Raw genomic sequence first — 23,789 nt, forward strand, 5'->3', positions numbered from 1 at the left:
CTCTCAGGAGAGGCGCCCTGTGAGGGGCTGTGGCCTGCTCCTGGCTGGGCTGGCGGCCATGTCTCTGTGCTGCCATGGCAACGGGGCCTGACGCTCCGCTCCTTCCCTTCTGCGGCCAGGGAAGGAGCAAGGAGCCCCCGGGCTGCTCCATGAGCAGGGGCTGAAACTGTGGGACCAGCGTGTGGATCCGCTGCCGGGAGCATTGAGGCCCCGAGGGTCGCTCTCCTCCCCGTAAATCCAAGCACCGGCCCCATGCAGCCGGTGGGGGCTGTGCGCCTCGTTCCCCTTGGTGATGTCTACACGCAGATCTTTGAAGATGAGGTAAAGAACAGCAAAAGGACGAGGCAGGGAAAAGCTGAGTTAGTTGTGCTGCTCAGTTTGTTGGCTTCTAAAGTGGTGGTGGGGAAGCAGAGGTGAATGTCAGCCGTGCTGGATTTGTTTGCTTTAGCAGAAAATAGTTATCTTCAGCATGTCCTTCCTGGTGCATCTGAGTGTTTGTGTGTCTTCACTGGATACCAAGACATATTAAATGCAGAATCATAACACAATGTTTTAAGACAAGGCCTAGTAAGCCAGATGGATTTTCTGTCTCTGTCATTGACTTTCCTTTTAACCATTCCCCAGCCACACAATTCAGTTTGCTCCAATTTTCCTGAGAGGGGACAGTTATTTTCTTTTTTTCTCATTTTGAAAATAGTATTGGATGAAAATCTTCATGCATGTGCTAAATAGAATTTATTATTTTATCATTCTCTTCTGCCACCTTTACCCCACTATTTTTATCAATAATTTTCTTATTCTCTGTTCGGTAACTTTGGAAAGAATTCTAACTTTTGATTATGGTTTTTTGAAGGTTCAATTAGTACGCTCTTTGGATGAAGCAAGGAGGAAGTCTAGGGATTCTATAAAGAGTAGAAAGGTCTCTCTGGTTAGGGATTCAGAAACTTCGTCTGAGGCAGAGCTGTTACCGTGTAACCAGCAGAAGGGGGCTGGAGGAGTGCCCTACGAAGATGTCCCAGAAAAGCCACCACCATGCAGGTATAGAACAGAAGCAGAAATACCCGATCGTGTGTTTGTGATTGTGGGCATGAAGTTTTAAGATTCGCCCTGGGAACTGGATGCTTCCTAATTCTTGGTCGTAGTACTAACTGCTTGTAGTATCTTGTCTCCTTTCTGCCAGTTGTACAATGTATTTTCTGAGTTGGTGCCTGTTAAAATTCAAATTAGCACGCTAATATTTCTATTGGCCTACATGTATGGCTTTTCTTCTTAAAAGCTATTTTATTATTATTTTATTATTGCATTATTTTAAGCTGTATATCTGATACAGCCAATTATATATTATTGAACTATATTTTTAAGATTATGTAATAATATTCTTACTGTTAAGTAGATTGTTTTCCTGTATGTTTGAATAGTTTTCCTAAATTTAGTTGGCCTGAATCTCGTTTTAATGGAATTCATACTGCCATTTAATAATGCTCTGCTCTGAGCTGCATTTATAAGCAAAAAAATAAATTAGTGCCTCCATCCTTTTCACCCTAACTGTTCTGCTGAATAATGACACCTTTATTCCCACTTCTGTCAAGAGGCGCAGTGCCCTAACTGATAGGAAGATCAGTGGGCAGATAAAGTCTGTTTCTACATTTCTTGCTGTTTCTTACATAGATTTTTTACCTGTTAGAGATAACATGTATGTCTCTGTAGTTTACATGTATTAAATCTATCGTTTATTACTTGTATGCCAATGTGTGAGATCTGATATTGTGATGAACTGAGGACTAATGATTACTTGGTCTAAATCATTTGAGAAGCAGCAACATTAATTCTTCACACCATGTTCTTTGAAGTTTGAATGGCGCATTTAGAAATGTTAGATTAAGATAATTGAATAGAATATTATATGAATTGCAAATCTGTACTTACTTAGTACAACTCCAAGTTTTATTCTCTGTTTCAGGGAAGCTACGACATTTCAAAAGGCTTGGAAAAGTGAAGATATAACTGCAGCTGAGGAAGTCAGAGCCCTACCTGATTTTGTTGGTAAAATTTATTTTCCTTAATGTCAGATACTTAATTTGCATTTTTAGGAGCCACTATACATATAGTGATTTGAGCTGAATAAGGTAAAAAATCAAGCTCAGAAATGACCTGACATCTTTTCAATTATTTGTATGTAATTTTGAAGACAAAGAGTCTACTCACGGAAGAAAAAAAATAAGTGAAATTATCAATCAACCACAATTATTGCTTAGAAGGTAAATTGTAGTTATGATATAAGCAGATTTATTTCTTGGAAATTGCAGTTTTCTGCATTATAGCCGAACTTGGTTCATAGCTTCCATGCTTTTATCTTTCTGAAACCCACAAATCAATAAAGTCAAAGGAAACTTAGGAATATGCTATATTACTTTTAACCTAGATTTGCATAGATTTCCCTTCCTATGAAGAGCTTTCAGACATGGTAATTGCTGCACAAACTAGAGGTCAAAGTGTTGATTTAGTGATTTATTGTGTATGCACACAGTATGTGTTTTTTGCAGCAACAGCTTTCAACTTCATCTTCATAATTTCTTTCTTGACAGTTCCCGAGGAAACCAGGAGCAATATCACGGAACTCCTGTCAGAACGCAGGCAAGGCCGTCATGATGAAGCAGTAACCTTAATGTATCATGAGCTTGCTTGCATTGCCAGGGTAAGACAAGATTTTGCAATCCAGACTGTCTAGAATACTATACTGAAGTCCAGGGTTAACGTTCAAAAAATGAGACTGACTTCCATCCTTTTTTAGGAAATAGAACCCTTGATTTTGGAGCCTGGAAAATTGTTTTTGACAAAACTGATGGAATCTGATAGAAAAATTGAAATTCTGTTTACAAAGACTGATGCTACTGTGGAAGGCTTCCCAATTGAAGTAAGGCAGCTCTTGCCATTATCTTTCTGCTGTCTACTTGGTCAGTGTGATATACCTCCCTATGTCTTGCTGTAGTTTTAAGATAAGAAAGCATTTTTTTTTCATATTTGGTTTTTCAGTGAGATTGAGAGTAAATCCTTCTTGCAGGGTTTGGAAGAACTGTGGACCACCATTCAGCAGGAATCCTTGGCCAGAAAGAAGTGTGTAAGGGAATTGGATGAAACCCTAAAAAAGGTTGAATGGAGTCGAACTGACAAAGTGAGGTGTAGTTTTAATAGCTGTTAAGTAAGCATAAGATTAGTATTTGTTTATAATACTGGACACAGAGCAAAGAGTAGCTTATTTCCACAGGAGTCAAGGATGCCCGCCAGGTTCTGATGTATAGGCGATTACTGCCTTTTTAACAATATGTCATTCTCTCAGTATTCTGGAAAAAATAGTTCTTTTCCAGTTACAAAGTGTTTTCTTCTACAAATACCTGCAGTAATGTTGCAAGGAGTGTCTGAGTTGCTTTTGTGCTTTTGCAGGGTTATTTAGGTTGAACTGTGGTCAGGCTTAATGGTCAGGATTCTATTCTGAAGGTGAGCAATAAAAGTAACTGGACATTACAGTGCATCTGGATACATTAATGGCTAGTCCATAAGAAAGTCCTTACTGCTTTGTCCTTGTAGGCAAACAAAAGTTGTCTGCTCTACCTGTGTCAGTTTGTCCTCTCTTGTGACGTAGATAGGTTGAATAGGTCCAAGAGTAGCTGTTGTGTTTGAGTAGTTGTGAAAAATACCGGAGATGATCAGGTTTCATAAATTTCTTGTCTGCTTAAAACAAGCATTGGTGAATTCACTACAGATGTCAGAAGGGAAGTTGTTTTATTTGTTTCAAATTCAGTTTGCAGCCTATCTGCAGAGCTCTCAAGAATAAGAGATAATAGAGAGAAATCAGTCAAGCAATAAAACGTATTTTTAAAAATTATTCTTATGAATCAGTGCTAATAAATTAAAATCAGTATGTTAATATTCACTTCTCAAAATATCAGCCAATTGAAGGTATTTTCAGGAAAAAAAATTTCACTGGTATAATTGAAATGTCAGTACCCTAAGGTAAGCAATTACTAACTGTGTGTGTTCTTTATTTTTTTATTGTGCAGATAACAGATGTACTAAGGAAGTACACTGTGATGCTGGAGGAAATTTCCTTCTTCTTACCAGCTGATATTTATAGGTTCATAAACAATGAGGCTATGGTAAGTCTTTTTATACCGAGAGTCAGTTTTACCTGTAAGAAGACAGCAAGCTGAAATATACCTGAGAGTCCTTTTATTTCCTCATTTTCAAACTGAAATTCATCATTTCTACCAATCAATTACTGCCTTATAGGAGAATGTTTCTATTTTGCAGGGTATTCTTTGTCATTTGTATTTTTTTCCTTAGTCTGACATAGAGCTAGCAATTTTTTTCCTGTCACATGCTGCTGTTTATATATATAATTTTAATACACAGCTGATTAACAGAGCACTGTTGGCTAACCAGAGGGCAATTTCCAAGCTGTTCTTTAATCTAATGAAATCAGAGATGAAAAGGGAATTATCGTTTCGACTGAAATGGAAAGACAGAGTCAAGAACTGGAAGCTCACACAAAAGAACTATATAGTTCAGAGTTTCAGGTACGAAATTTTATAACAGATTATATTTTTTAGTATGAACAGCACAAAATGGCTAGTGTTCATTTGTGATTTGTGTTTTCTATAAAAAGTAGTATGTTGCTATTTTTCTCTTATAAAAAACAAATAAAAATAATTTAGCTTTTTTTTTTTTTTAATTTTCCAAACGGATATTTATTAACTGTGTTCTTCTTCCACCATACAGAGAATTTGTGGTAAATGAAGAAATACAGAATCCCCCAGCGGTGAAAACAGAAATGGAAACTATGATAAATGGACAGATTTTACTTAATGATAAGAGACTGGAAATTCTGCAGCACCTTGTGTACGACAGAAGAGAGTACAGTAACAAAGAAAAGTAGAGTTCTTGGTAGAGTTAATAAGGGAGCTCCACTACAGAATTAACTTTGCTCCATTTCAGTGCACAATTGTACAACACAGCAGTAAGGCAGGGCTTAAACGTCTTCTGTAAAGCTCTTTTTAATGGAAAAAAAATGTATTTTTGGTTTCCAAAGCACCTATTAAAATAATACAGGGCTATCAAAGGCTTGAAATGCAGAAACACAAGTAAACCTTACTGACACTTGAAACATAGTAGAAAGTGGCAAAGAAGAATGGGCGGATATGTAAAAATTGGTGGTATTGTCACAGCATTTCTCAATGAGAGTTTAACTTGGATAATTATGAAGAAAGGAGCATTGAAAGAAAGCTCATACTGCTACTTTTCGATTCTATCTATTCTGACAAAAATATTACAATATTGCATTAAGGTATTACAATTTTCAAACATTTTTTTCTGTTATAATGTATGTAGCAACTAGGTACATCCAGTTCATTGTCAGTAAACAGTGGTCTTGGAAAACAGCAGCCAGCTTGTTTTATTTTCATTGCTGATTTGGCTGCAAATGAGATAAAGCTGAGTAGTCTGGTTCATAGTTTTAACATAGTTTTGACTGATTCATAGTTTCAACTGACTGGATTATATTTGAAAGTATCTGATTCTTGTTTCCTATTTCAATAGTGATTTGTTGCCTCCAGTGTGTACGCAAGATGAAGTTAATGAATGGTACAAATCTTTGGAGAATTTAAACCAAAGTATGGGTAAGTTGGAAAATCACATGTCACGAAAATGTCTGGAATTCAAGCAGTTCCTTCTTTTTTCCTAACAGGAATGAGTCAGACTGGTGGTTTGAAAGTATCTTCGGAATATTCTTTGTTCCGTTTTCCCATGTACCTAAATTGCTATGAGCTAGCAATATGGCTCCAGTAAGATTTCTGTTGCATTGCCTCCCTTCTGCCACCACAAGCATGTTTGCTTAGCAAGGTTTTGCAGGAATTGACTTGGTTAGAATCAATCTGTGGAAAAAAATGAGGTTATTTTAGTCTAGATCAGTACTCAGTCATAGAAAAATACTTATCTCTTGTAGAATAAAAGGTGAAGTATATGAGATTATTCCTTTGTCTTGTAGTATGCCTTCCTTCTGTGTCTACCTTCTGCTTCACCAGAGCATGTGCCCTCTTAATGTTTGTAGCCTGTATTGTAGCAAAGATGTTGGTAGTGGCTATAAATAACTCACTGCTTTTAAGCATAATGATAAAAATATTTGTGTAAAAATGTCTCATTTTACTGACTGATAATATCATACAGGTCTGAAGACACTACTGGGGCACACTGGCTGTGCTGAGGCTCAGCACTGGTCCTCCTTCATGTTTCCATTTCACACTGCATTGAGAAATAATGACATTTTTTACAGTGGTTTCTTTTCCATATCCTTCAGATGCCCACAATAGGCAGTGTATGATGAAAATTCGTACCCAGCATGAGACAGTCCAGCAAAAATGTTTGGCAGAAGTGCAGCTATACAAGGTCAGTATCATAGCTTTGTGAATTCTTGGAAAGATTCTTGGTAATAGTATACAATGTGTTGTTGCAATACTATGGGCTTGAGGATCCAGCAAATGTTAAATTAGTTCTACCCTCTAGAAAACCTACTGTCCATTTTGTTTCACAGTACCTTGTGGTATTTGTACTAGAAATGTGTAAAAGCAATAACAACTGCCAGTAATGAAAGAAGTGCTGTCCTTCATTTAGAGGACTCAGGGTCAGAACCCTCACCCTTTTCCTGAATCTGTCTTATCTTGGAAGAAATTTCTCATCTCTGCTCAGTTTATCTTTGTCCAAATAAAATTGTACTGCTTACTACCAGAATATGATACGAGGGTTGAATCCTTTCTGTGAAATATTGTGAGAAACCTGGTTAATGAAGCTACATGAAGTACAAACAATTTTAGTATGCATTCATTTTCTAAAGCTGATGTACTGTTAATAAAGTACAATATGGGACCATCAACCTGCTAACATAAGATGAATGTAGCAACTCCTCAGATTACACGTGAATAGTATAGGTTCAACTTAAAGTAACATTTTTGGATGCTATTTCTGGAGCTATCTATTCACAAGAAATTAAGAAATACTAAGTTTAACCATACTCTCTAAAAGTCACACAATATTTTATGTTAGATTATATGCATGTCAATAGCTTAACCTTCTTTTCGTTCAGAATAAACTGTTGAATCTGAATGTTTGCACACAAAAGGAGGCTGAAGAAATCGTGAATTCTGACTTCCTTCAGTGGACTGAGAAACTACAAAGTCAGTTTGAAGAAGAACTGAAGAATATGGATGTATGTTTATTACATCTACTTTTATTGTTCTTTTGGAGTATTCTGTTCTTCATGTGCTACTGCCTAAAATTCTATGTGCATCTTAGGCTATTGATGTCATACTAGACAGAGGTCCATAGTGTGATTGAATACCTATCCCATATGTAAAACAAGTTTTACATGGTTCAGGAAGGAGAGTCCGTAAGTGCAACTTCCAGCAAACAGTTTAATAGTATCCAGTTCACTTAAATCTGATTTTTTTATTTTTTTTTTAAGAGAGACTTTGAGGAGCTGGCTAAACAGAATGAGCAGAACTGTAGAGACCTGTACAGATATTTTCAAGAGGCCAGTAGTCTCTGGGATGTCCATCAACTCGAACTGTCCAAGCAGGAAGGTGAACTTCAGAAGAAACTAGGTGAATGCAGACAAAAACAGAATAAATTAATACAGGTATAAACATAAAATTATAATGTAGTATGACTTAAGAAAAGGATTTCTTAATGCAGAGAAGCCTTTGGAATTCAAAATACCTGGTATAAAAGCATAAGCATTAACATTTATGCTGGATTTTCTACATGTTAGTTTAATTCTGTCCAGTACATTTTTGGATACATGCTTGAAATTAATTATTTGAATCCTAAATAGTTATGAAGCTTTTTAATAATTACTAGATCTTTTTTACTGTGTTCTTTTTATGTGGTCTTAGATGATGGAAAATAATCTGGATATAATTCTGCATAAAATGAGAACAGCGAGCTCTGAAAAAAAGCTGAAGAAATCTTTGGAGAATGCCCTTTCTTCTTTGAATGACATTAGAGCTAGGTATGAATTTTGTAGTGCAAACTTAGTAAGTAAAGTGCATTCTAATTTGGTTGTATTTAGGTCATATTCATGCGCTAATGTGAAGGAAAACACTTCTCCTTACATCCTGTAAGGATGTAAAATAAAATAATTTCCATATTGAACAAGGTTAAGACAAACAATACCTACACTTCAGAAGCAGGAGTAAGGAAAACCCAACAAATACTGATACTGTTTTAAAAATATGCTGGATCAGTACTGTTATGTAGTTATTCATGCCAATACAATCGTTATTCATTCAGAAGATAGAAGCCGTAGTTCAGATTCTTTAATCGTGGGGATCACAAAGTTGATCTGTGCCATCAGCTGTGCTTTGGGCTCACAGATTTGATCTATTTCAGAAGGGTAAGGAATAGAAGTTACTAATAACTCTCAGATAGCCAAAATCTTTTGGCAATCTTTGTTATGTTTCTTGAATGGTTTCCCATCCAAAATGAAAGTTCTGAAAGACTTTTTTGTAAATATTTCTTGATTTTTGCTCACTTATGTATTTATAATGAACTAATCTTTACCAACAAGTCAGGTTGTGATTGTGTTCAGGCTGAACAAATACAGTAGAATAGTTGATTCTAACCTGAAGGATTGATCATATGAATTAAAAAGTTAAACTTGGATTTAAAGACATAGTAGTCATATTTCATTTTATTTCTATACATGCTATTAAACAACGACTTTAAATTTGACAGGTATGAGACATTCAACAAAGTTCTGGTGGATAAAGTAACACCATACCCAGAAGCTATTTTGCAGGAATTGATTTCTTACAGTGTATCTATCAGCAAATATTTTAACGTAAAAGAAATCTTCAAACAGGTAAAAAGAAGACAAACTCCTTTTGTTTTAAAATCTTCCAGGTGTATTAATTTTTCACTTTGGGGAAATTTTACATCAGCTTTAAAATTTGTATTACATAAACTGAAACATTGCTTTGGCCATAGGACCAAGCTGCTTTTATATCAATGAAATAGATATATTTTGAGAAGGAATCTGAATTCCTTACAAGCAAGCAAATCCTTATTTTTATTTTTTATTGCTCTTGTTGCTTTTAGAACTTGGAAGGAAAAATAGACTTCGCATTTCAAAGTCAAGGTAATTCCTCGATGATACAAATAACTCTTTTTTTTGCTTGTTTTTAATCTGTGCTTCTTTGTATTATGACTAGTAAAACTTTGCTTTAACTGGAAATAATTAGTTGAGGTTCTAGAAGCTGAAAGTCTGGTGGAGCAACAAGCTGAGAGTGTTGTGCAAGAAAATGAAGAAAATCAGAAGATGGATAGCTCTCAACAACAAAATGAAGAAATGAACATAGCTGAGAATGAGGAGATCTTTGCGTGGGAAACTGAAGAAACAGAGAAACAAGAAGATGGGGAGAGAATTTTTCAAGAGAGTGATAAAACTGATGATATAGAACAGGGGGTAAGCTTTTCACAGGTATGGGAACAAGAACTTTTGAAGGCTATGGAAGTTTTGCACATCATGGCAAGTAGGAAGTTGTCTACTTGCTGAGGGGAAAAAAATAGAGTAGGTTTTGTTTGTACACAGAGCACATACTAGTCTTTATTGTTTTCATTTATTTCTGGACCATCAGAATTTTAGATCCTACTAATGGGTCTATAAAACAGTTCACAAACATTCCTTATACACCACTTTTATCCTTTAAAATAAATAAATAAATAAACCACACCTTCAGCAGCTTTAGTTTATGTGTCTATCTTTGTATCTAAGTATTAGTTCTTCAGGTCTCTAGTTACATGAATGCAATTTATTACCATAACAGAAACCTTTCAAAATACTGATGATTCTGCCTATTGAGACTTGCAAAACTATTCTCTGTATGAGTTTGTCCAAATTCGGAAACAACGTTGTTTCTAGTGTCTTTAGGAATCTTACATTCGGTTGAACACAGTGATTTTTTTTTTACTTTTTTCATTTTATTTTTTTCATTTACTTTAAAATAGTTGTTTTAGAGGTAACAGTTGATGATTCCCAGTTGTTTCTTAGGATGTGTTCAAGAGCAGCGAGGTGAAAATCTCTGAAATTGCTACTGAGACTTTTTCCACTTCGAGTGGAAACATTTACACAGTTCTTGGAGCTGAAGAGGCAGAAAAGACTGACATCCCAGAGAGTTATTTTACGAAGTATGAGGAAAAAGAATCACTTCCTGTGTACCTGGAACATGTACTTATCAAAGAAAACGTATTTGTAGAGCTGAAGAAACGGTTAGTATAAAACTTGTGTATGTTCTTTCTTTCCCTTTAGGTAGTAAAAAAATGTCAGTGTTTGGAAGAAATGTTAGACTAAACATGCAAAAATTATTTAAATATTTTGATGCGTTTCTTTTATTAATTGATTAAAAATAAAAGACACTTTTGACAATGCTCTTTATACGTTGCTCTTAGATGTACTGTACAAGCCTCTTACAGAGCATTCCTATTTTACAGAAATGTATTTAATGATTAAACGTGGCACAGAAAGGCAGGTAATTTGCCCCAGCTCCCTACAGAGCCATGAAGTTAAAATATCTGGCACTCAGTGGTATGATTCCAGCTCAAAAACTCTTCCATGCTTTTATCCTAGTTCTTCTTTTTTTTTTTTTTATCTCAGCCTTCATTAATGTAGAATAGGAACAGAACTTCAAAAAACATTACAAGATTTCTGACTCAGTCATATTAATATTATTTATAGTTTCTGTTGACAAAATGAGTAGTACCAGTATTGTGCAAATAGTCATGAAACCGTATCTTCCTGTAGCTGGTAGTTAAATTCTTAGAGTCAATATATTTAATGCATTTTTGTTTATTACTCACTGTTCTTCCCTGTAATATATATTATTTAATCATAGGATTCGCCTCTGCTTTTTTGAACACTTGGAGAAATGGTTTGCAGAGTCCTTATCCAATTCCTGGGCTACTGTAGCTGCCAAGGAGGAGGAGCTGAATTCAGAACTTCAGCAGCATCTTCTCTTGCATCAGCAAAGGCAGGAGAATATAGAGACAAATATCTACAATGTTAGAGCTGGTACCTACTTTTTTACTCTGAGCACTACCTGCCTTCATTCAGATATGATCATAAGTGGACCAAAATCCGTTTCAGTGTTAGGTGTCTCTGTAGTAGATGACTATAGGATGACTGTACTAATTCTCAGTACAATGTTACTCATATTTTTTTAAAAAGATGTTTCTTATCAATACCTCATGCCTATTTGTGCTATGTTATGGGAATATTCAGCAATACCTTCAGCAATTACCCTAATCAATGAATTGATTGTAGCTGTAGAACATTGTTTACATTGTCAATGCTTGTGACTGCTCATTCATTTCATTTAGCAAGTGTTTGCACTGTACGAAAAAAAAAAGTGTTATAGAAAACAAATGAAATGCTGAGGTTGGGCTTCTGAATACAGGAGAGGAAAGAATTACCTGTGTGAAATATTGCTGAGCAGGCACAGATTGGCCACTGAGAAATCTGTCTTGTATGAGGATCTGGAGGGAGACTTGATTTAAGGCAGGTTTGTTGGTCTTTAGCATATTAACTATGAAAAATCCTGGCTTTTTTTTTTTTTTTTTTTTTTTTTGAGGTTGATTGGCTCACTCTTGGTTTACCCAAATGTTTTTCCAAAAGGAAGACCAAAAGTGATTTTTTTTCCCACAAAAATAGCAAGAACAGCAATTTCCATTAAAAACAAACAAACCACGCTTTACCTTTACCTTTACTTTCGTTACAAGACTGAAAATGGAAAGACAAAGGAGATGTCAGCGGTGACCAAAAGTAAAGGAAAAAGAAAAGAGATTAGGGCAAACAAAAGGCATTTGTGATTTGAATTGAATTAATTAGGAGCTGTCAGGGACATAAGTCAAAAACAGGAGAAAAGTCAAAGAAGCGGGATTGTGTCTATTTTACTAATATTTTTAAGCTGCTCTGAGATCTGGTTCATTTTATTTTACTGCTGCTTCTGATAATAGTGGTTGTGGTACTCCATAGTAAACAGGGAATAATGACCATACTGTAAAATTTCTTTCCTTATCAGCGGAGCTATTACTTCATGAAAAGCGTCTCGAGTGCCACTGTGCAGGTGTGGTGGAAGCGCTGAACAAGGAGAGAGCTGAATTCCTCAAATTTTGCGATCAGCAAAGTGACATCATCAAAAACTTAAATTCTCAGATCCATGACATAGAATCAGTCTTCCTCAGTGCTCCTATGACTGAGAAGTAAGTGTGCCTCAGGTCATACTGGCTGTGAAATTCCAGACTTAAACACTCCTGATTGCTTTCTGGGATGTTCCCAGTTCCTGGCTTGTGTTCTAAGTCTCTTTTATCTGTGTGATTATTACTCTTCAGTGAAGAATGCCTCATGAAACTTCTAAAAAATGAAAATAATTTTTCTTTCTACTAAACTAAAATTGCTGCTGAATATATGACTATTTTCAAATATTTTCAAGGTGATGGTGGTCTTAAAGTAGAAAACCGTTTCATCTATTTAGATTATATCAGTTTTATTGAGCTTGTACAGTAATAGTAATTGACTAATTGGTTTTGAAGGGTAGTCTTCAACTGCTTGCTGTTGTTGTCTGCGTGTTCATCAAAACATTCAGTGTTCAGTGAGTCATTTGCAGAATACTAAAATATTCCCAAGTTCTCAGATTTGATTGATGTCTTTTAACCAGCAGCCTCTGAACCATAACATGCACTCCTCTTTCAATGCATTTTCCCTGTGTTTTATTATTTGCTGCTAGGTTGGTTTCTTTCAGCAACAGTCTGCACTCAGAGCTCCTTAATCATCTGGAAGTCATCCAGGTTTCCCTGAAGAGTTATAGGAACTATTTGGAGGAAGCTGTAGGAAAATTAAGAGATTCAAATGTGGATTTTCTCAAAGCTTGCAGGTATAAAGATTTCACTGGAGGAATGTTTATAAATAGTCATCTATTTCTGGGTATTAGCATTTGTTATATAGGCAGAACAGTAAAATGAATGTTTTTGTTACTCATCTGTTTTGCTATATGTTTGTATAAAAAAAATGAATTGTTAAGCCACAATGATTAGGCTGTTTTCATCACATTTGTTTTGATATCTATGTACTGCTCATCCAAAATACTCTTTAAGTAAAGGAAGACTCAGTCAATTTTTTTGACTTTGCTGGTTGCTTTCAGATTATTTAGTGAAGGAGGCAATTTTTCTTCTGAAGAGGTACAGTCTTTCAGCAAGCATCTTCAGAAAGAAAGTGAGCGTATTAACTCATTCGAAAAGTTAATCATGGCTGATATGGAGAAAATGGAATCGAGCTGTTTGGAGCAGGTGTGTGCAGAGCTTCACTCTTTCAAGTTATGTATTATATTGGCATATTTAATGTGATTTATAATCAGCCTGCTCCCAGACTGGAACTATAAATACTGTTCTAGTTAATTCTATGACAACTACATGATGGAAAAAATAAGTAGAAATGGTAAGTTCTATTACTTAAGTTGAAAAAAGTGAAAACAAATTATCGTGTCTCTTGTTTCTGACATTTTTAAAGGCTACTGAACTTATCAACCAGGCTGAAACGAAGTTCCGTAATCTCTTTATGAATCGAGTCTTTATGGAGAAGATCCGGCAGCTTCTGACAAATTTACAGCTGCAAATCAAATCAGAGGTACAAACTGAAACATCACAGCTTTGTTTAAATGAATTTTAATTGTTCATCTTTTATTACATTTAAGAGATTTTTGGCTGAGTTCAGAGTGGACTTATGTAACTTTTTGTGTCAATTCAAATCCATTTTCTGGCTTTCTCATCCTAAACCATGGCTTTACTACAGCTGCAGCTATACTAGCACTTTTTGGTCTTGCAGCACATTGAGCATGTATATTTGAATAGACGGGCATTTTTGCATGGTGCAGTAAAGGACATGAAGTGTTGTTTTTGTGAATTATTGTTTTCAGCTCCTCCTCTGGGTACTAGTAACTGAGTGTTTTTACTAACAAGTCTAGTGGTTTCAAAGTGGAGTTTCTGAAATTCCCCAAAATGGGATTTTCCTTCACCAACATATGTTTCTGGTTTTAGGTAGCAAATTCCAATTTACAGGCAGTGACATTAAAATCCTACCTGGAGAAACTCCATCAGAAGATAGATACTTGTGCTCACTCTACTGCAGATAAAGAAGTAAGTTCTAAACAGCATGAGATCGTATTAATTTGATTCACCATGCATTTTTATATATGGCAGTCTTTATATATCATACTTTAAATAAGCAACTATATTTTTGAGGCAGACTTATGTCTATACACATCGTGGGGCCTGGGAGGAGAAGAGTACTTTGCCATAGATTTTTTGCTACAGGAGGTCTTCTACTTACTTTCCTGCTTGCAAAACAAAAGCCTCAGTTTCTATACACTCTCATTGCTTCCACATACGCATAAACAAATTGGTGACAGAACAGATTCAAATGAACTTGTATGCAACTGTGTCAGCATATCTCAAATCTCGGATTTAGTAAATACTGCCTGTATTAACATATCTTTCAGGCTTTGACTTCTGAAGAGTTGTACAACTTTACCAAAGTACTGTTGAAGGAACTGAAAAAGAGGAGCCAGTATCTCGATTGCCTGCTAGTCGATACAGGAAGGCTGTATGATAATGTAGGATAGTATTTTAAGTTCTTACATTTTATTTAATTTTGAGTTAATTTTTGATTTTTAATCTGTATACGTTTTAAAGGCTTTTCAGAATCTGTGTATTGAATTTTCAAATGAAGAAAAGTGTATGAAGACAGAGTAACTTTAGGTCAGCTCTTCTACAGAACTGATTAGATTGGTCATCACTGAGATTACTAAATGTCAAAGCAGCATCACAAAGAGTTGGTCAGTCCTTTGCAAGTGTTTATTTTCAAGGCATAGCACTGTTCATAGCTACATGTTTCACGGGTCCGAAAGAAAAAATCCAAATGTGTCCTAAAATGTTTGATGGAATAGCATATTTCTGTATCGAATGTTTTTGCTTCTAAATGTCACAGAGTTGTGTAGCTGTAACAATATTTCTCCTAAAATGATTTGGCCGGCTGAGCAAAATAGTGTCTGTTTGCTCGATCTGCTTTTGTAACCAGCAACTACACGTACTGCTACTACTACTTGCCTGCTACAATCAACAGGCTTTCATTTTCTGCCCATTTCAGGAGCACTTGATACCTCCTGCAGCAGAGGTTACGTTACAAGGTCCAATTGCTCTTGCCCTTCGAACGGAGTGTCTCAGAGATGAGAAAATATTGACGATGATGGGGCTGGATCCTGTCAAGTTTCCTCTGTTAAATCCAAGCAGAATGGGAAAGTCTGCAGTTGATGATTTAGCAGTAAGCGTTATCCAAAATTTACTGGAGTGAGTATTTGTTTGCTTAAATATATTTTCCATAATTCCAGTTAACCAATTAAGTACCTTCATGGGGTAACTACATTTGCACTGTTGGTTGTAAATGTAATCCTAGCAGTTGAATATTATCTCTGAAATTTAGCTGCACTTAGCACCTGGTAGGAGTAGAGAACTTGTAGCAGGGTATTCAAAAGCAACATAGCTCTTCATTTAGTTTCAGAATTAAGTCATCCTGGAGAAAATCTTCAGACCGAAATCCGGACAGAAATGTTTTCTCACATTCATTAGGACCAGGTATGCTAGCGGTTCCTTTAATTTATCTACATTCATCTAAACTGTATTTTCTAACATGTTATTGAGCAGGTCCAGCTTGTTCCAGGCCACTGGTTTACGTGCTAGCTGTGGGAGGATTGTGCATCCTTTCATGTTGGCTGTTTTTACTTTGCAATAAGATGATGATTTTTGGATCTTAACCACTGAAAGCTTCAGAATGAGATAGTATTGTGGTTTTGTTTTTAATGAAGTAGAAAAGTACCCATATTTGTTACAGAAAAAGCAAAAAGGCATAAAGAAAATAATTAGATGTCATGAAAATATGTAGGGGATCAGGAGTCCTTTCTGCTGTATATTAGCATTGACTCAAAGATGGGTGCAGTGGTTATCCAAATTGCTCCTGTCCTAATGTTCATGTTGCCTTATCTTTCTTCTCCAGAGCTTGATTTCATCAACTACTTCCAAAAATAGCTTCCCTTCTGCATTCCAAAGTTGCCCTCACACCAAGACTATGGATGTAGCCCATTCATTTTTCTTCTTATTCCTTGAATTAATCTTGTTTTAAGTCCCATCCTACCTATCTTATATTTTATATCACAGTCATATTGCTCATGCCTCAAAAGACAGTCTTTATCACTATCACAGCTGCTAGACTACGTCAGTTTTATCTGTAAGATATGATTCTTCCTACAGTTGTCCTCTTAATGTTGTGAGGAAGAATTTTAAATGAGAATGTAAATAGCATAACTGTATAAGAAAGACTTCAGTTGTCATTTATACAATGTTCTTCATCTTTTCTTATTAAATATAAAGCAATTCTTCCCACACCGAAGAATTCTCACTTAAATGTATCTGATGGAGGTCCTCAGAACTCTGCTACTTACAGGTGTGCAGCTCGTGTCCCCAAGAAGTCATCTATTAGCAAAAAGATGCCAAGAGGAAGGTAAGATGTGAAAAGAAATCCCACTTAAAATTACTCCTGTGCAGAAATTTACCTAAACTTTGTACGCTGCCTGTTCTTTGAGAAATCCTCAGTGCTTATTTGTATTAGCCTTCTTTCCACCTGTGATTAGCATTTGGAATCAATTCCCTACTTATGTCCTCATGATCAGCTCTGCATTTTATTTGAGACTTTGGACGGAAAAACGTTTTTCTCCTGTTTCATTGGCTGTCGATTTGTATTGTGACTTTGTTAGAGTATAGACTTTTAAATGAATATGTCTTAATTTGGGGGTCCAGTGTCTGAATAGTATATCTTCAGCTTGGTCCACAGATTGATGAAATGAGCCAATGTATTAGTGAAAACAACAGAAATCTTTCGAAAAACCGCTGAGGAGAGAATGTTTTTCTTTCATCATAAAATATTTTCATGTAATACTAGTTCTGGAGTTACATTTTCTCAAACTTTTCTTCTATTTTATATCCATCACACAACTGGCTCAAAAAATTGGACAGAGAAGCAAAGGACATGTGGATAGTTTCAAACTAATTTTTTGCCTTCTTAGCATACAGAAACACACTAGACCAGTTCTCAGTGATAAGAGATGCCAAATATTTGGAGAGAAGCCTCCTGAATCTGAGTAAGTCAAGTATATCTACAGTAAGAAATTCATCACTTGTGCTGGGGAGAGGGGGGAACTAACCAACCCTTCCTATCTCTGCCATTGACAGGGAAGGGGATGGAACTAGAGGATCTTTAAGGTTCCTTCCAACCCAAATCATGCTATGATTCAGAGTATTTGTTTGCATATGCCCCAAAAAATGTTTTAAAATGCACCTGAACAAAAGATTTGAAAAACAGTAAATATCACCAATGTGATCTTTATACAGTATGATTGTCTTTTTTATTATTACTTTTTTTTTATTTTCAGTACTTTTAAGGGGATTATTATGAATATTCTCTGGACAGGTAATAACAACTTGCTCTCTCTTGCTGAGGTAAGAAAAAAAACTATGTTCTTCAGTTACTTTGCTGTTGTATATCTTCTGTGTCTGCTAAATAACTTATATTTTGATGTTTGCATGGCTGTCCAAAAACGTTACTTTCTTCACCAGTGCATTTAATTTTGAAATACTGTTTGACACGCAGTATTTTTAATTTAAGGGTTCTTTATAAATATCAACTAAGCATTCCAGAATCTGAAGCAGTGTAATACATGGGGACAAGCACAAACCTCCATAGCTAGTTGTATAGCAGAACAACTGCAAAGGCGAGGCAATTTCAACATTATTCATTCTAACAGCATCAAAAGAAAATATCAGACTGAAGCAGCATGAAGTTGTGACACATACCCACCTTTCAAAAGATTTTCCAAATTGTCATAAGTATACTGAAGCATCAGTAAAAGTATCTATAATCAGAACATTCCGTATTAGGACTTGCTACACTATAATGCCATCTTAATAACTAATATTTGAATACGTATACCCAAGTTAAGAGCAGTACAGCAGTGAGAGGACTGATAATATCTTTTCAGAATTGGCAATTAAGCTGCACTGTAGTCTCAAAAACCCTACCCATTCAAAGAGCAGATAGGCAATGAATTAAAGCTCCTGATACAGTGCAGGCAGAGGAAGACAACTGGTCTCGAGAAGGTGGTTGACAGCCTTATATATCCCTGCTACTGTTATAATGTGTAGGTGTGACTTGTTTGAATGTGTTATCAACCCTTTTCCTGTTTTATCTTTTCCTCCTGAAAGGAGTTCTACCAAAAAGAGAAGCGTCAAATGCCAATGCCTGAAGATATTCCAGAGACATTTGAACACTGTGTGGAAATGTTTGGACAGAATCTATTGTCATACCAAAGTCAGACAGACGATTACTACAACTCCTGTCTTAAAGGTAAATTAATTCAGTTAAGACTTAATTTCACTGAAAATTGCAATGAATCAAGAATTATGTAGCCCAGTGGAAAAACTCCTGCTAAATACCAGTAAAATACTGGAAATTGGGCCAATAACCTCTTTAATATATTACTGGCTACAAGGAGCATGGCAAAAGAGTCCTGGAGTAAGTTGAAAGATCTGTATAGGTTAACATCTTTTGGCAAGTGTGTTTCTGTAATCATGGGATGTAGAAAAAGGGCTATTAGGGACAGAAAGAGAAAATTCCAACTTGTTTGATCCTGGCAGTGTACATTCAACTTGGCTGGGTTTTCTTTCCTTACAATGACTGCTTCTGTGTTACATAAACATCCCTACCTTTTCCAAAAAGAATTTCAGGATCAGTTGAAGTTGTTTGAAGAGGAACTCCCTTATGTCTCTCAGTTGGCGGTTGATAGTCTTTTAAAAGAACACGAGCAGAAGCTCAGCAATTCTACTGGTAACATTCGGCACTTCTTCAATAAACAGCTAGAAGACTGGGAGAGCATGAAGGTACGTATCCTGGACATATTGGAAAGCTTCCAGTGTAAACAATGCTAAACTCATCAGAATTATAAAATTTCATTTTATTACTCTCACTGTTTGCTTAATCACTCACTGCTGACCTCATCACTGATTTTATTTTTGTGTTTGCAGTTAGTCTGCAGTTCTACTGTAAACTTTGTATTTCTAGTAACTCAGTCCTTTCTCTCACTGCTTCCAACATTAGGTTTCCTCTCTATAGTCTTTTACAATTCTGTGATTTTACTCTTAGGTCTTAATTTTTTTAAGAGCTAGTAACGTTGTGGTATGGCTATACAGTTCATACAGTATAGGCACTGATGCCTATCTCATTTGTAGGTACTACTGCATATGCATAAGACAATGAAATATCATTATTGTATTTTTTAAAAAGGTATATTTTGTTCAGTAATATCAACTCTGGTAACAGAATCATAACGGAGAGCATGCAGAAGACGTTACAAAATAGTATATTCAGATTTTGTCCCTCTGAGTATTAAGTTAAATTCAGAAAAAATACAGATATCAAGTTATAAAAAATTCATGTTCACCTCTTGGTAAAGGGATTACTAACTGTGATGACTTGAAAATGATAAACAAGGTGAGCTCAGGCCCTGTTCTTCAATGGATAGACAATTTGGTATATACTGTACTGCAAGGTTTATTTAGTCAGCCTAGGAATAAACCAAATTTTCTTTCTTTCTGAAAGTTGTGACATAAAATTCTTGATTTTACTACTTTTTCATTATGACTCAATTGCACGTTCATTATAAAAAGCATTCTTATGTGTTTACTTAAAGGTGGTGCACAAGAACCAATTATGTCCCTCCCTGGGGCATCCAGACAACTTGCTTCAGCTGGAAGCTTTGTGCCAAGAGGAATCAAAAAGGCAAAAAGACCAAGCTGATGGTATTCATCTCAACACAGAGATGCTTAGGGTAACTATAAAGCCATGGCTTAATATGAGCTTGATAGATGTTGCATTTGGAAAGAACAGATTTTGGATAGTTTTTTTTCCTCTGCATCAAAAGTAAACTGAAAAATGTTTTCAGTTTTAGTGTTCACACAGTATCTTTAAGTTATGTATCAGTAGCACATATATATTGAACACAGTTTAATGTATGCATAAATGCACATGTGCATGTACAAGCACGTAGATTTGTTAGGGATCTAACTGATCTTTTGTATCACTCATAGAACACACTGAGAAAGTGATGACTTTTCTTTTACTGGTAGAGTTGTTGGATATAAGTCTACATTTAGAGTAACAGTGACATCCTCTGGTTAGTTATTTTACTTGCAGAAGACAGATGCCTGGAAGGTGTTTTTACTGTGTGCGTTTCATTAGCACAAGTAATTGGCATTTTTCCATATAAGATTAAGAACTTGAATAAACAGAACTTCACAGGAGACACTCAAGAATCAAAACACTCCTGCTCCACACACGTTTCCTGCTCCATCATCTAGCGTTATTAAAAGTCAGTTTTCCATCAGTAAAGCTCTTTTATTTCTCTCAGGCCACTTACTGAAAATTCTATACTGTCTGTAGACTCGCTATATTTTTTAATTCCTAAATAATATCTCCTCCTCTTAGCTCTGCATACACGCAACATAGAAACACATAAAACCTTTTTCAGAATAGTATCTGATGAAAGCACTCCAGCTCACAGTACCTGAATTCCAAAACAGCCTTTGCTCAGGCAGAAGGATGTGATTACAGATTGCTGTTTCTATCAGGTTTAAACGCTCAACCCAAATATACAATTACAGGGCAGCTATACCCAGAACTCTGTAACTTTTTATACATTATCTTAGGTAATCAAGTACTGTTGAGAGCACTACAGAAAAATACTTTTTTAGATCCTTTTACGTACGATTTAGAACCTTATGTCTGTGATCTGCAGCTGTTGAAAAACATCACGGTTGGAGAGTTGTGTAGTTCTTTTGGAGCTAAACTAAAAGGAGAGGAGATCAAATTATCAAAGGAATTCCTCTTGCTTGTATCCAATGTCCCAACAGGGCTGTGCTATTGAGTGTGCTCAGAACTTTGTTTCTGCACTAGCTGCCTTCACAGAAAAGCTGCTTCTGGAATTGGATGAAAGTATCACGATTGATGACATACAAGTACCGAGTAAGTAAAGATGAAATTGTGTGTTGAAAGTACTACTCCGTTCTCAAAGACTGCAGCAGACTTTCCCTAGAAAGAGGAGACATTTGTATTCTATAGTTCTTTCAATGGAAAAAATTGCATGAATGCAAATGCAAAGCTATTTCTTGAAAGTAAAGAGCATCTAACTGCATATAATTACTTCAAAAGAATATTATGGCTGCCAGTGTTTTGTTGCCACTGAGTGTATCATATATTATCTCTCAGATAGTGAAATACCAAGGGAAAAGACATCCGTGTTAATCCGTCGTAAAGAGGCTGGACTTCCTCTAGAAATCTGCAAAGTTGAACAGTTAATTGAACGTGGGAGCAGGTAATATTTGAAGATGCTGAGCACTGTTGTATTCAATTTTTCTTCCCTGAACTGATATCAGACACTGTCCTTGTAGGTCTTTTGCTCCACTTGTTAAAACTGCTGAAAAATATGCTTGTCATTAGTGAGGTCATTTAGCCAGTAATGGGGCAGGTTGGATGGGTAATGATTTTAAAGAAAGAATAGCAATCGATCCAGATTAATGTGAATTATGTATTATATTGTAAAGCAATATCATTTAAATTTTATTGCTGTGTCACTTTGCTTACCACTATTTACCACTTGACCATTTTCAAACTTGTGGAATATACTGTTATACTGTGTATTTTCACTCAGGAGTCTTGGATTCTGTTTACTGTACAGAGCCTTGGAGGTTTTAAAGAAAAAGTTGTACTAAATAGGGTAGTTTCTAGTGAAGAGTTAAAAAAAAAAAAAAAAAGATCTCTTACATTTAAAATATGCTGTATGAACTAATATGATCTTCTCTCTTCTATTCTAACGTTCTCTATCATGGCTTTTTATTTTGATTTGATCTGTTTTTTTTTAAGGACTTGGCCAGGAATACCCATGACCACTCTTACAGACAATTCAGACTATATTATCTGCAAAGAAACTGCATCAGTTACAACAGCAAAGACTACGCTGGGCCATGTAGCAGCAGTAGAAGCAAGAGATGCTGTATATAAGGTTGGTCTGTGGGAAAGGACTGTTACGGAGTGTAGGGTAGAGGGGAGGCTGTTATTGTTACGGGTTTGTTTGTTTTACGACTAAAATTATAACTAGGTATGTTTTTAATACACACAGCGATTTCAGACATTAAAGCCATATTTTACCAGGTGTAGAAATCCACTCTGTTGTCCATTTCTTTGTGATGTCAAAAAGCGGGCAGTTGGTTTTTCAGGGATCCCTCTCGTTGACATACATTACAATGAGGAATTGTTTTATCAGAGAAGCATGGATGCTGTCAGAAATTGAATGCATTTCAGCATCACAATTCAAAAAGTAGTTAAGGTCACCATATCTACACAATGCCATTTCAATACAGCTGAGACTCTGACTTGCACTGGCCATAGCTTGTGAAACAGTAGTGTTCAGCAATTAGGTGAGTATTCTTATGGTAAATCATGTTGGAATAAATTACTGGTGTTTACACATCTGTCCTGGAATTAATCTTATTCCTAGTGAACAGAATTCACTTTTAAAACACATATTTTTAATAGGAAAGCATAAAATACACAGTCAATAGGCAAACACCATTTGCATGAGTGTTTTATGTATATAGTTATGGGTTACAGTACACTTCTGAAGTGAAGGTAGAGTACTGATTGTGTGCATCTAGTAAATACATGCCACAGTAATGTTTTCCTGAATGTGTAGTGCAGACTCGGTAATAAAGATTTTTTTTTTTATGGTAGTTCACAAGGTTTAGGTATAGTACATTTTTATCAGCTTTGTAATAATTCAGTTCATAATGATGACTTAGAAAGTCCTAGGAAGAGTCAGAGTACGTTCTTTTTGAGGTGCACACCTCTTCCTCTCTCTTCTCTAGAGAAGGTAGCTCTTTAATCCCAAGAACTAATGGAAGGAAGATCTTCCATTTTTATAAAAATTTAAATGTTGTAGATAATGGAATTTCAGAAGTATTTAAAATGAACACAGCATAAGGCAATGAATAATTCATTGTTCATATATTTCTATTGTTTAAGGCAGAAAATAAGTTTCCTGCATGCAATCATCTGATACTGAATAGGACTTGAAATTAGGCAAAGTAAAATTTTGTCTTATTGCTACTAATTTTGTACTTTGTTGTTGTTATTTCTGCAGAAATACATGTATAACTTCGAGCAGCAGTTTGCCCAGATCAAGAAAGAAAGTACATCTCAGCTGGTGACAGTTCAGCATTGGGAAAGTTGGTGGAAACAGTCCATCCAGAAGATTAAGCAATTCTATATGTGATCAGTCAAATCTTGTTAATGTTCTTATTTGACAAATAAATGTACTCTTTAACAGAGAGAAAGTTATCATACTGTATCTTTACTGGAGTAACTGAGGAATGTAAGTTCTTTCTGAATGTTGAATTACATTATTAGCCTTATTCAAGCTCTTTCTGTTCTCTTTCCAACTTGCTTTTTGTTTACTTGTTTTCTGTCACTGAAAAACCCTGCTCTAAGCAGATCAGAGTGTATGTACTTACAGCTGCTTTTTACTGCAGTCCTGCAG

The 23,789-nt window shown here is 35.7% G+C and overlaps 1 protein-coding gene and 1 long non-coding RNA gene across 5 annotated transcripts; one reads left to right on the top strand and one right to left on the bottom strand.

Annotated features, from left to right (window-relative positions):
- The first annotated feature begins 36 nt into the window (after nt 1-36).
- On the top strand, nt 37-23,653 carry CCDC180 (coiled-coil domain containing 180). 3 transcript variants are annotated; one of them, XM_068656520.1, is made up of 37 exons: nt 37-321; nt 854-1,038; nt 1,961-2,043; nt 2,586-2,695; nt 2,792-2,914; nt 3,062-3,172; nt 4,059-4,154; nt 4,411-4,574; nt 4,777-4,896; nt 5,593-5,672; nt 6,350-6,438; nt 7,133-7,255; nt 7,511-7,684; nt 7,941-8,056; nt 8,782-8,908; nt 9,145-9,184; nt 9,288-9,511; nt 10,097-10,314; nt 10,938-11,113; nt 12,123-12,303; nt 12,828-12,974; nt 13,242-13,386; nt 13,607-13,723; nt 14,134-14,232; nt 14,595-14,708; nt 15,242-15,441; nt 15,647-15,726; nt 16,519-16,648; nt 17,211-17,285; nt 17,577-17,643; nt 18,406-18,547; nt 18,920-19,080; nt 19,890-20,027; nt 21,109-21,220; nt 21,464-21,569; nt 22,118-22,256; nt 23,394-23,653. In XM_068656520.1, the coding sequence occupies exons 1-37, from the start codon at nt 253-255 to the stop codon at nt 23,523-23,525; spliced, it is 4,713 nt and encodes a 1,570-aa protein (XP_068512621.1). In that variant the 5' UTR covers nt 37-252; the 3' UTR covers nt 23,526-23,653. The 3 variants fall into 3 exon arrangements, 2 of the variants coding, with proteins under 2 accessions (XP_068512621.1, XP_068512619.1); XM_068656518.1 differs by having other exon boundaries at nt 37-1,038; XR_011089080.1 differs by lacking the exon at nt 21,464-21,569 and having other exon boundaries at nt 37-1,038; nt 23,394-23,531.
- Nucleotides 7,366-21,084, bottom strand: LOC137842500 (uncharacterized). Of its 2 annotated transcripts, XR_011089082.1 has the most exons (4): nt 20,964-21,084; nt 18,907-18,987; nt 18,002-18,056; nt 7,366-7,645 (listed from the first exon to the last, which is right to left on the bottom strand). It is a non-coding gene; the product is annotated as an uncharacterized lncRNA (long non-coding RNA). The 2 variants fall into 2 exon arrangements; XR_011089083.1 differs by lacking the exon at nt 18,907-18,987 and having other exon boundaries at nt 20,964-21,073.
- Nucleotides 23,654-23,789: the final 136 nt, after the last annotated feature.

The sequence above is a fragment of the Anas acuta genome, chromosome 20 (assembly GCF_963932015.1).
Source record: "Anas acuta chromosome 20, bAnaAcu1.1, whole genome shotgun sequence".
NCBI lineage: Eukaryota > Metazoa > Chordata > Aves > Anseriformes > Anatidae > Anas > Anas acuta.